The following is a 13,473-nucleotide window of genomic DNA, read 5'->3' on the forward strand; positions in this document are numbered from 1 at the left end:
TTTCATACAAATAAACCTATTATTTCAAAAAATAGCTTCTTACTCTATTTAATGTATATATTCTAATAATCACCCATTTTTCTTACTTCTGACTCAAGATCTTAGTCCTTAAATCAATCTATAGTTCTAAAATGCCTTAAATCCAGTATATATAGTTTTAAGTTTCTCTTTTCAGTCTTATTTTAGGCTTCTTTTTATGCCAAGCAGGTTTCTACAACAGAGCTTCCCTTTCATCCGATAGGTCTCTCTTTGTTGCTTGTAATACCATTTGAGACAGTAAGAAGCCTCCTGTCTTCTGCATTGGACCTCTATTTCTCTTATCCTTGGAGCCTCGCTGCTTTAAAGGTTCAAATCTCAATCTTTGCTTTTTCTGATCCTCAAAAATATAGATAAGATGCTTGTAAGGTAAAATAAGTTCCTCTGTATTCTCAATGAAGTCATCTTTTAGTGTATTTTGGTTTGTAGAATAGTCAAATGTAGTCTGAGAATCAATTTTAAGATTTGAAGGAGAGTTTCTGGCTCTTTTTCTCTTTCATTGTAGCAAATTCCTCTTTAATCTCCCTTAGTTCCTCTGTTTTGGTTTGTAGAGTAATCAGATGTGATCTGAAAGTCAGTCTGAGAGTTTAGGGTAGAGTTGGCTCTTCGTTCTGTAGTAATCCTTTTCCTTATTTCTTCAGTAGCCTCATAAATCTTTTCCAGTATAAGCTTGCAATTTAAGTGAAAGTACAATTTCTCCATTTTAAAAGTGATTAAAGAAGATCCTTTCTTTATTCTTTTTAGTAAAAACTGTAGTTAAGCAGTGTCCACCCCCTCAGTTCCCACAGCTGCATCAGCTTATCTTATCCAGGAATAGTTTGAAGGTACTTCTCTCCAAAGAATAATCCACAGTTACAATATTAACTTTTCACCACTAGATGTCCTCAGTAAATAAAAAATCTTTTCCAGACACCATTTTTTCCCTTTTTTCTATCTTTTAAAGGAAAAAGTGAAAAAAGAAATAATCTTCCAATATAAAATAATACAATTTGAAAAAGCGTTTTTTTCTGTATCCCAAAATGAATGAAAATAAAATGTAGTCTTTAAATTTTTTGTTCTCAGAGCCTTTCTTCCCACATATACAAAAGCTGCTTTTTCCAGACGGGGAAGTAATTCCAACCAAGCTTTTACAGGCAATAAAAAAAATCAAATAGGGCAAAGAGAGGGGCAAGGAAGGTCTCACCCATATCCTCCACAGTGGGTCTGATACACTTAGGTGTAATTGTGACTTTGGCTGGTGCAGCAGGGTAATTGGCCATCTTGCAGGACAATCTTTGCTGTGTCGGCCCTAAGGAAATAGCTGGAGCCACGGGAGAAGCTGCCGCTCTCCTGCAGTCATCAGCAAGCCTCCTCCTCGGTGGTCGCCCCTCCAGGGCGACGTTTGACCCACTAAGGGGTCTACTGACGAAGAAAACCCGGCCGGACTGGAGACGAGTCCCTAGCCACGACCGGCATCGCCACGTACTAGAACTGGAAGCCTGAACTTGAGGGTTTTGTTCCGCTCCAAGTAGTGGCAGATTCACAAGCTACCCAAAAACGAATGAGTTTTTTAGCTTAGAAACCTAAGAACCAGCCCTAAGATTTAATCTCTCCTTCATCTCTGACCACAAGATAGATGACCTTAATACATTTCAAAATGTTTCTTGATGTTAAAAAAGCAGATTTAACTGTGAATAATTCATTTCCAAGCCGTAATCAGACCCATGCTTAGAATTCATCTGGAATTCAGGCAGATGCCACAGTTGGCAGCCTTGTGGCTCTTTTTTCACCAAGCAGGTGAAAGATTAGCAGCTAAGATTAGATTTTTTACAAAAATTTAGTGTGTACGTTCTGAACACCCATTTAGGAATAATGGAGCAAAATGATAAAAGCCCAGAGACCTAAAAAGCAATGGCTCCCAAACTAAGTTTCTAAATGATGGAAACCTCTTCTAAGGCTACGATTTTGGACCCTTTGAGGAGAAAATAAAATGTTGCTGGGAATCTGAAATGGCTGCTATTCAGCCCTTGCCAAGCAGTCTCAGGTGTTCTCATCCAATATTCATGAAGGGGATGGTATCAATTCTCTGCTAACACAGCTGGCTTCCTAACTACGCCATTCCTTTCCCCTCCGTGCTGTTATTTTTTGGTGATGTCCGAAAATGGAGGGCAACTGGGCCTGAGTTTAATGACACAATTGTCCCAAAATGGTGTAGGAGCAGGAAATGGATCAGGAACTCTTTTCCCTGTCTCAGTAACTTCATGCCCCAAAGTCGCCTTTCAAACTTTTGTCAGTGTAATTGTGAGATATTGGTAAAGAGGTCTGATTCTGCCTTACCTGGAACAGGTAAGTAGCTGCTTTGATTTCCTAATCTCTGAAAGGTTTGTAGGAATATTTCTGCTATGAATGGGTTGAAGAGTATCTATTGGCATATTTGAGATGTCACTCTAGAACAAGCGTCATTAGCAAGCGTATTTGCATGGGGGAATTGCATTTTATATTACTAAAAAGTGGGTGGGATACAAAGAGTTTGCAAAGGCACTATTTAAAGAGAATGATCTCCTTGACATTAGCTGATACTGCCTGCTGTTCCAAAGAATATTACATACTATTCCAAAATCTATGCTGCTAGATATATACTTTATCTTCAATAAAGTCTACTCATTCTGAAAAAAAAATGGGTCTGATGGGCTCTTAGCTGATATACCCTCTGATGCACAGAGTGGCTGTTTTGCCCTCCTTTTTCATTCTCCCTGTGTGTAGAAAATAATACTTGGGTGACATGTAATACAGGAGTTTTCTGAGTTTAGTTTGTATCTTTGTGCTAATTATAGTCTGTTAGCTATCACCTTCTCTGTTTAGCTAATGGAGACTGAATAAGAGGACCTCCCTAGTGTGTGTATATACAGTATGTAAGAGAGGAGTTTCACTATTGCTTTTAATAGAAGTTATGTAATAACCCTGAGATTCAAAATATCTGACTGAGGTAACAATCTGCTTTCCACCAACTGCTTTGCCTCTAGAGTCCTATCATACCTTCCATCTGTTTGTTGCTCACCCAACAGCATCCCCCCCCCCATCCATCACTTCCATTGCATTCAGCCAGATGGTCCCCTTTCATGGTTTTATATTTCAAAGGAATATTAATGATCAATTAATTGGCATTTCAGCTGACTGCCTTAGGATAGCTCTTGAAAATTTTTAAATATACTACAGTAACAGAATCCCTGAAAGCCAGTCATATCCTCCCTGTTATCTCTTATGTTAAGTTTTAGAAGACATACTTGATGTCACTTTTTTTCTATGAAACCTTTGGTTTAATTCCAGATGGAGCATTTCCTTATGAAAAGCCTATTAGGTTTACTAGGTTTTCTTCCAGACGTGAAGCTATGAGGAGATCCAAGTCTAAATGTCAGAAATTCATTTTGTTTTCACATTTCACAGTGCCCTTGCTTTTCTCTCCCCTCTTTTCTTTACTATTCCGCTTTCCATAGTCTAAAATCTTCCAGGGAGAGCCCAGTCCTCTTTGTCAGTTGTAAAATGACACATATATGGGTCCCATTGCATAACAAATAATGCACTCAGTATGATTTGGGATACTCAAGGAATACAGTACATAGAACAGTGACTTCAGGACAAATAGAACAGGTTCATTGGGGTGTGTAATTTATTTCATTGGCATTTGGGTATCTGTTTTGTTTGTTTAGTTTTTCTGACATTTTAGGCAGATTAAACCTACCCAAAGGCTTTGTCAAGTGAATTGCTTAATTACCTTCAGAAATGAGCACTTTTTGGTGCATGGTTAAGGAAGGTTGTTGGAGCTGCGACAATAACAACAAAAATAACAACGAAAGAAAGGGAAAGGTGGAGTTAAATGCACCTGCAGACTGCCCATCTTTGGCATAAGCAGGAGTTCCTTTTCTTATAATCTTGCAGTATAAGGCCAGTAAGAGTAGGAAATCAATCAGTCAAATCCCGTGCGTAATTGCTGTAATCTACTGTTATAGCATCCCCAACAGATTCAGCCTCTGTCTGAACACTCTAGCAAAGGGGAGTACATTTCTTTCTAAGGCAGTCTGTTCCATAGTTAAACAATTCTTACTGTTAAGATTTTTTTTCAGATATCCAACCAAAATCTATTTCCTTGTAATTTAAAACCATTGTTCCATGTCTACCTTTTTCCCAGCAAGGTTGCCATGGATTATGTAGGCTATGGCCAACATAGAAGAGAGCATACTGGGGAAGCCTCACTTAAAATAATTATCAAACAATACCTTCCTTTCTTCCTCCCTCCCTCCCTCCCTCCCTCCCTCCCTTCCTTCCTTCCTTCCTTCCTTCCTTCCCAGCCCAGTCAATTCCATAGCTTTCCTAATTTGGCTGACAACTAGAATAGTCTGTTTTCCAAAAGCATTAGCCCTGTTTTCCATCTCCAGAATTAATGCAGCTAAAACATCTATTACTTTGGGGGGGGGGCATTTTTGGAGTTTGTAAGAGTTAAAGAAAAATCAAGTACCTTATGCCTTAAAATCTCCTCAAATCATCCTCAAATAAGTTTGAATCCTGGCCTCCCCCACATCTTTGGAGTATGATAATTGACATATCAAAGAAAGTGTACTGAGTGATCTTCAGCCCAACAGAAGATTGGAGTAGAAGATGGCTTTAAGGTCTTATAGTCTATGTTACCTAAGGTTGCAGATTCTGCTGTAGTAAGGAGGAAAATAGATGACAGATCTATAAGCATATAGTATAACAGCATTTGTGGATCCCTACATATTTCAAGAAATCAAAATGCAAATGATGCAGAGCTGGAAAACAAAAAGGTCCAATAGAAGATAATATAAATAACTCATGACTGAACTGTGGAGTCTCAGTGAACTCTGAGCTTGATTGTTTGTAGACATGTTATTACTGAACTAGATAATATCATCAATGCCATTGTAAATGGGGTTTGCTCCTTGTTATACAGTTAACTTCCAAGGAGAAAACCACATCACCACCAACATAGGCAGGGCAAGTTATTGTATACAAATAAGGAGCAAACCCCACACTCTCTGTCACTGAAGATGTTACCTAATTACGTAACATCTATAAGCAAAAAAAAATCTAGCTCAGAGAACACACTGAGGATTCCACAATGGCTAAAGGGCAGGAAAATTCATGCCAATACAATTTGAATAATGGCAGTCCATTTGAAGCTCTGGGTATGGACATGGCATATGTGTGAAATAGTTACTAGTCCCAATAAATGCATTTCATGCTTAGAGAACAGCCATTGTGTTTCTTGGTTAAAAACCCCTCACCAAGAATCAAATATGTTTATATTTTCTTGATTCATCCCAAATTACAACAAATTCTAAGTAGGAGTAATGAATTTGCTCATATTTTTCTCTTGTTTCCTTTCTCCCACTATTTCCTTTATTTGCCTTTCTCCTCAGTTTGTTTCTCAGCTGCTTCTTGGAGAAGGAACCTCTCTCTTTTGCTTATGTTCTGAGATGACATAAAGATGTTCTTAATGTATCTGCTTTGCTTACAGAGCTGGGAGAGGAGTCTTTTCAGCCATGAAGTTGGGCAAAACACGTCCCTCAAAAGATGATCATCACCGAAAGCAAGGTATGCATATGCACACCACCTAAACTTCAATCAAATCAGTGAATTACTACAATCTTGTTGTAGCCTGAGACTGCAGATTAGCAGTTTTAGACTAAGTGAAAAAGATAGGTACCCCTTTGAATTCAAATAACTCTCTCTGCCTTCATTTTATCCTAGGAAAGCCAATTTCCTGTATTTACTTGTTTATAAATTGATTGATTGATTAATTGATTGGTTGGTTGATTTACAACACACACACACACACACACACACAATACATATATACATACATACAGCCTCCTGCATCCAAAAGAGATTTTGGGCAGGGAACAATGAAACCCTACATAAACAAGAAAAATGCAACATTTAATTATCATCCCCCCTCCCCCTCCAGTAAAGAATCAAAAACTTTAGAGGGGCTCAATATTTTAAACTTCCCTAAGAGTCAAAACACTGTTTTGTTTAGTTTACAAAGTGCCAGTAAGATAGGCGCCATCTGTTCTTGCAAGAGAGAGTGCTCCATAGAATTGAACTGCTACTGAGAAAGTCAGTGGCATGGTCCAGACTTATGTATCTTTTGAGGTGAGAAGACTCTTCTACTGTATATATCAAAACTTCAGTTCATGATGACATATCCTGCTATCTCTACACTTCTCTGAGAATGTGGTGCAAATAGCTTTGATTAAACAAAATAATCTAGATCAACTTATCATAACTTGGAATCCTCCCAAAAAATGAATTTTCACCCATTGCCTTACTAGCTAGAGAACTGTGAATGCTGAAACTCACCAGTTTGGAGAATACTCATCCAGGCACTTTTAATAGTGCCAGTTCTAAATGACTAGATCACAACTCACCATACTTCTTCAGGTTTCTCTCACCCTTCTTGAAAGGGTGCCTAGAGTTAAAGTTTTGTGATAGTCACTCAAATGTTTTAACTATGACTTGTCTTTCCTGGGCAGATCAACCAGCTATCTTGGAAGCAGAAGATCTGGACCGTAAAGCAATACGGCTTGGAGGTGGCCTGGATCCAGATACCATCTCCCTGGCATCAGTAACAGCTGTGACCACCAATGTGTCTAATAAGAGGTGAGTACAAGACAACTCAAAAAGTGGAGATTGGCTCTACACATGTCAGGGTGTAAAAAAGGTGTGAGAAAGAATGAAAATTGTGGCACATAACATTAGAGGAAAAATATTAACCTATTAAAATATATTATTTATTTCTATCCCGCCTTTATTAACAAGTGACTACATTTTATAACCTTTTGCCTAAGATTCAAAGTGACTCATCAGATCTATTGCTCCTTCTTATGGAGTTAGGATTTTTGGCTGGTTTATTCACAATGCGAAACTATAAGCCTACATTTGCATCTCGCAATAGATAGATTTACAGATTGTGCTATCCCACAATGAAGCCAGCTACACATTGTATAAAATATATACACAAAGGGCTAAATATTATATTGTTATTTATTATGTCATTGTTATTATCTTTCACTATTATCATGGTCTTTTTAAGATCCAAGCCAGATATTAAAATGGAGCCCAGCGCAGGAAGACCAATGGACTACCAGGTGAGATGCTTCCAGTCTCTCATTTGTGCTATGGAAGTAATATTTGGAGTTCATTGTCTCCACCACCACAATCCTTCTCCAATCAGCATGAATATCTATTCACCCTTATTGCCACCTTTCACAAACTGGTATGCTTCATGGCATCTTACATGCTCCTGAGCAAGCATGTCCCGAAGTAGGAATTGTTGAAGCCACATCAGGTGGGGGAAAGTGCAATTAGTACAACTCAGAAGCCGGTTGTGCTATTGCAGCATGCTTAACCTATGCTTAGTAGATCTGTGCTTGATTGAATCAATGCAACTGCTTTGGCACACGCAACATTCTGAAGCATAAACTTGCTAACCACAATTTAACATAGTATGTTGTGTGAAGCAGCTATATTCTCCATCCTGCTGCTAGCTGATGGAGCAGGATTACAGAAATCCCCTTTCAATCAGAATAGAGCTGGAAGGAACCTTAGAGGTCTTCTAGTCTAATCCTCTGCTCAAACAGGAGGCCCTATACCATTTCAGACAGGTGGTTGTCCAGTCTTTTTTAAAAAACCTCCAGTGATGAAGCACCTACAACTTTTGAAGGCTTTGAGATGCTGCAAATTGACAAGCCTTTCTGGCTTTTGCATAGCACTCATAGGTAGCACGTAGCTCCTTTTAGGAAGAAAATGAGAAGAGAGAAATTAGAAGGAGGATGATGGATCTTTGGGAATGAATTTAACTATGTGTTTCTTTTTTCTCTCTCACCAGGTCAGCATCACAGTAATTGAAGCGCGGCAGCTGGTGGGGCTCAACATGGATCCTGTGGTGTGTGTGGAAGTGGGAGATGAGAAGAAGTACACATCCATGAAGGAATCAACTAATTGCCCCTATTATAATGAGGTTAGCTTGCTACTTGTAACAACTGACCTGTCAATTCCTTCTTGATAGATATTTAGGTTAGAACACCCCCCCTCCACCCCCAGCAAACATGGGAAAAGAGATTCCTCTTAGCTGTCAATGAGGTTTCAGGACTGATTTGTGCAGGTGGGCTGAAGCATTGCCTGTCTTTATAGGAAAGTGGATAAATTCCCACCAAGATCTCAGAATATTAAAAAGAGGTGAACTGGAGCATCTTTGTCAGTACTTGGAAAAAAATCTCGATATAAGCTTGTTTATGATTTAGGTCAGCAAATTGATTGGTGGAAAGAAAGAGCAGGACCATTGTCCCAAAGATTCTTTTTCACGAGGCAACTGGACTTTCTTGTTTTTCTTTGAAGACATTTCGCTTTTCATCCAAGAAGCTTCTTCAGCTTCTGAGAGTTGAAGAAGCTTCTTGGATAAGAAGCGAAACATCTTCAAAGAAAAACAAGAAAGTCCAGTTGCCTCATGAAAAAGAATCTTTGGAATAACTATGAATTGGATGACTGAGAATCTCCCTAGGCAGCAGGACCATTGGATATAATAATGGCTATATTATTTATCATATGTAATCAGGGCTAATGTTTCTGCTCTTCCTACTTACTGTGTTACAGGTGGCAGATTAGGCCAGGGCTGGACCTTTGTCTTAATTCATGCCTCATAAACACCACCTTTTTATCTAATTAGCAATATTTATTTCAAAATATGAAAACTATATGACATTGTATTTCCAACATAATGCCTGGGCTCAGTATGTCCAAAGGCACCTCTCTCTCTTTCTAAACATTCTTAGAAAACAAAAATAATGGGGATGAGGGGTGGGGATTAGACTGCAACGTTTTGTGTGGAAATACTGAAATAATCATCCACCCAGAGTAAATGTTGAGATGGCAAATTTGGGAGAAATTCATTAGTTTTCCCTCTGGTAAGTAATTATATTCCCTTATACCAATCATTTCTGCCCATGACATGCTTACAAAATTTTGAATGGACCTGCTGATTAAGAAATGTGTGGACTTCTGGTAAAATAATAATTTTAGAGGCTACAATTTACAAAATAAAGTATGATTCCATTAGCCAAATGGTAAAATTGTTTTCATTTAATTTTGATTCTCAGGTTATGATTATATTAACATGCTTTTTCATTGCTTAGAACAGGGGTCTTCATACTCGGTGCTTTTATGACTTGTGGACTTGAAGTCCACAAGTCATAAAAGGGCCAAGTTTGAAGACCCCTGGCTTAGAAGTACCACAAATGTTTATTTAGACTTACCATTTTTCTCCAGTCTCAAAGGTGCTTTTTCAAAAGGCAACTGGACTGTTTTTTCCTTGCGGAAAAAACTAAGAATCTCCACAGACGTTTTTCCCCAGGGTTCTGAAGAAAACCCTAGGGCTGCTTTGACATATGAATATTTATGTCTTTCTCAAATTAGCATTCTAGCTCTAGATTATGAGCCGAGGTGGCGCAGCAGTTAGAGTGCAGTACTGCAGGCCACTTTAGCTGACTGTGTTCAGCAGGTCAGCGGTTCAAATCTCACCGGCTCAAGTTGACTCAGCCTTCCATCCTTCCGAGGTAGGTAAAATGAGGACCCAGATTGTTGGGGGCAATGTAAATATATATACATTGCTTACTGGTGTACACCGCTTAGAGAGTGCTCGCACTTAAAGCGGTATATAAGTCTCATAAATAAATAAATAAATAAATTTGTTCTGCCACTGCTTCTAGTCTGTCTAAGGGCTAAATTAAATATTGGATGGCCATATTTTTTTAGACAATCAAACTGTAATGAAATATATCTGGAGAAAACAAAATGACTTACTATTTTCATTTGATTCTTTATTACTGATCTTTTTACTATAAAGGACTTTGGTAACCTTTTTATCTCTCTTTCTCTTTCAGTATTTTGTATTTGACTTTCACATTCCCCCAGATGTCATGTTTGATAAAATCATCAAATTATCGGTGAGCAATGTTTACCTCTCAGTTCACTTTCTTGGTTGGAACAGTCCCTGAAGCATGACTGAAGAAGAAAGTATTCCCATCTTGAAAGATGGTAGCCTGAGATGCAGTTAGAGTAGATATGGATCAGTAATGGGGAACGTAGCTCTCATTTGAGCTGAGCTTGGAACCTGATGACTTCATATTGAGCCGTGGTGGTGAAATGGTTAGAATGTAATATTGCAGGCACACTCTGCCCATAGCCAGGAATTCGATCCTCACCAGTACAAGGTTGACCCAGCCTTCCATCATTCTGAAGTCAATAAAATGAGAACCCAGATTTTGAGGGGGCAATATGCTGACATTGTAAACTGCTCAGAGAGTGCTGTAAATCACCATGGAGCAGTATATAAATCTAAGTGTTATAGCTATCCATCTCACTTTGTTGGCACCAATGTAAATATAAATTGCCATTGCCTCTTATTGGTGTTGCTTTTCAATTTACATTAATATTTATCCATTTATCTGTTTTATCTATTTAGAACAGTGGTTCTCAATCTGTGGGTCGGGACCCCATTTGGGGTCGAACGACCATTTCACGGGGGTTGCCAAACAACGCAGTCTGCCATTTTTTTCCCCCTTTTCCTTGGCTGTGCTATTCCCTTTTATTCTATTGGCTTTTGCAAGTCAATAGAATAGACTCTCTTGAATAGAGTCTAATTCTATTGGGTTTCAAAAGCCAATAGGAATTGTCCAGGCTGTCTCTGCCCTGCTGAGCCCGCCAAAAGTCCCATTCTGCAAACGGTGCTGCAGGTTGTCTGCAGCGAAGGCGAGCTGTCTGGAAGTTTCCACCCCTCCCTGCTGAGCAACTACTAAAAATGTAAGTAAAAGAGGGCCAGGGGTGGAAGGTGGGAGGCCGGTAGGCACAGGGAGGGTTGCTGGCGCGCGTGGGGCCCAGCGGGTGCCTTACCTCCCTTGGGCTGGGCCAGCTGGTGGCCCAGCCGGTGGTCGCCCTGCGCCATCACTGCCCCTTGCCAGCTATGCCTCGGCCGGCACAGGGGGCGGCACCATGCATGCGCAGTGCTCCCGGGCAGGGAAAGTCCTCGACTTACAACCGGTTGGGTAGTCCTCGACTTACGACCGGTTGGGTAGTCCTCGACTTACGACTGGTTGAGTAGTCCTCGACTTATGACCGGTTGGGGGTCGTGGCATTAAAAAGGTTGAGAACCACTGATTTAGAATCACATTTTTGACAGCAGAGCTGTCTTGAAAATTTAGTAGAACTAGCAATCTGAAATTATTGCACTCAAATGACAAATCTTTTCAGTAAGACGTGTGCAGCTGCAGCATCTTTGCTTCTCTCCTGAGATTAGCAAAAAGAGAAAACAAGCAGAGGAAAATGTGGCCCTTAGAGAAATGTGAGCTTTTCCTTAATTTGAACAATTTAATAATAACTGTCTTTTGGGTAGCCTGCAATACATGCAGCTTTGGGCTCATTAGCATTTCACCAGCTGAAATACATATTTATATTGACATTAATAGGATTGTATTTTAATGTCTCTTATATTTCTCAGATGTATATACATTTTATATTATTTATTTACCCAATTATGTTTTGAACACCTGGCAGTGGGCAGTAGAAATTGAAATTAAGGGAGTAGAGTAGAGTAGAGTGGAGTGGAGTGGAGTGGAGTGGAGTGGAGTGGAATGGAATGGAATGGAATAGAATGGAACGGAACAGAATGGAACAGAATAGAACAGAATAGAATACTAATGGAATAGAACAAAATAGAATGGAGTGGAACAGAATGGAAAGGAACAGAACAGAATAGAGTAGAATCAGCATTCAGTCAATTAATTAAAATAGAGGAAAACTGGGGTGGGGGAAGAAAATAGCAATAGCAATAGCAGACTTATATACTGCTTCACTGTGCTTTACAGTCCTCTCTAACTGGTTTATAAAGTCAGCATATTGCCCCCAACAATCTGGGTCCTCATTTTACCAATCTTGGAAGGATGGAAGGCTGAGTCAACCTTGAGCCGGAAAGAGTTGAACTGCCAAACTGCTGGCAGCCGGCAGTTAGCAGAAGTAGCTTGCAGGACTGCATTCTAACCACTGTGCCACCATGGCTCTATGTAATCCCAACCACTGCGATCTTATTTAGTCATGTGATTTTGTTCTTCTGTAAAACAGAGACTAAAACTTTACAGTCCCTCTTTTAAGTTTGTTAAATAAGTGTAAAAAATCCATTTAAGAGATACTCAGATGCTCAGAAAAATAAGAAAGGTCTTTGCTTTAGAGTGACGGGGGCCTTGAGGTGGAGGCAGAGAAATCTCCCTGGGGAGAACATTCCAGGATTTAGGCAGCTAAATCCAAGGCAGGTTTCTTGGCAATCCTGTGGTCCTCTTTGCCTGAAATTACCTCTGTTTTGTTAAACTGTAGGTGATTCACTCCAAGAACATCCTGCGCAGTGGAACCTTGGTGGGTTCTTTCAAAATGGATGTGGGAACTGTTTACACTCAGCCAGGTATGTAATGGAAAATAATATTTTGTGGAAGAAAGAGCTATGTAAGAGAAAGCCTCCTGCTTTTTCTGGTCTTGGAAATTTCGCTTGAGAGGCACTTTACATCAAGAACTCATTTCCATGCAGTTTCCCAGGTCTGTATTCCAGGAGCTATTAAATATCCAGTTTCTACTGACAGTAGAACTAGATCCATCCACTTCTAATGTAGCCTTTCATCAATGTCCCAGGTTGCTGTGAGACCACAGCAAAAGTGTAATTCTTGTGGCCTTCTTTCTCCTCTAGCATGGCCATGGGATTCTCAGAAGCATTGCTTTCTGCTTTTTAAATGCTTATTCTAGTTTATATGTTCATCCAAACATAGTAGATTATATTTAATTAGTCAATAGTTTTGGAGGAAACCACATTCATCTGATGGAATGTAAGACTAGATTAAAAAATAATGTTATTCTGCGAATGCTGCTGTCCTCTATAGTCCTATACAGACATGAATGTTTAAAGCAAATGTTGTTTTAATAGGGTGTTAGTCTTGCCAACAGGGCTCTAGCTTGTTCATAGTACTTTCTTCCCCTTTCCTTGCAGAGCATCAGTTCTACCACAAGTGGGCCATCTTGTCTGACCCGGAGGACATCACGGCTGGGCTGAAAGGCTACGTGAAGGTTGACATCGCAGTGGTGGGCAAAGGAGATAATATTAAGACTCCACACAAAGCTAATGAGACAGATGAGGATGATATTGAAGGGTGAGAAGTAGGAGCTACCGGGCAGGGTTGGTTTCCACCCATGTTATTGTGAGAAGTTTTATATCCAAATATATTTTATTCTTCATACTGTTTCCATCTTCCCTTAAAATATTAACTGAATCCACAATGGTCTGAGAATCAGTGTCTCCAGTCAATTGACTGTCAAGCTGAAACTAAGTTAATCAACTGAAATTAGCAA

At 39.5% G+C, this 13,473-nt stretch overlaps 1 protein-coding gene across 11 annotated transcripts in view; it reads left to right on the forward strand.

The window, feature by feature from the left end:
- OTOF (otoferlin) overlaps positions 1 to 13,473 on the forward strand; it is a 164,728-nt gene that overhangs the window by 100,266 nt on the left and 50,989 nt on the right. For all 11 annotated transcript variants that reach the window (XM_039345994.1, XM_039345990.1, XM_039346001.1 and 8 more), the window contains 7 exons: positions 5,549 to 5,625; positions 6,567 to 6,693; positions 7,127 to 7,181; positions 7,922 to 8,053; positions 9,972 to 10,034; positions 12,454 to 12,538; positions 13,115 to 13,274. In XM_039345994.1, the coding sequence (XP_039201928.1) occupies positions 5,549 to 5,625; positions 6,567 to 6,693; positions 7,127 to 7,181; positions 7,922 to 8,053; positions 9,972 to 10,034; positions 12,454 to 12,538; positions 13,115 to 13,274 (699 nt within the window). The remainder of the gene's footprint in view (positions 1 to 5,548; positions 5,626 to 6,566; positions 6,694 to 7,126; positions 7,182 to 7,921; positions 8,054 to 9,971; positions 10,035 to 12,453; positions 12,539 to 13,114; positions 13,275 to 13,473) is intronic.

This window comes from Crotalus tigris, unplaced genomic scaffold, assembly GCF_016545835.1.
Source record: "Crotalus tigris isolate CLP2741 ecotype Arizona unplaced genomic scaffold, ASM1654583v1 scf7180000017987.690289119674:8195010, whole genome shotgun sequence".
NCBI classification, from domain to species: domain Eukaryota; kingdom Metazoa; phylum Chordata; class Lepidosauria; order Squamata; family Viperidae; genus Crotalus; species Crotalus tigris.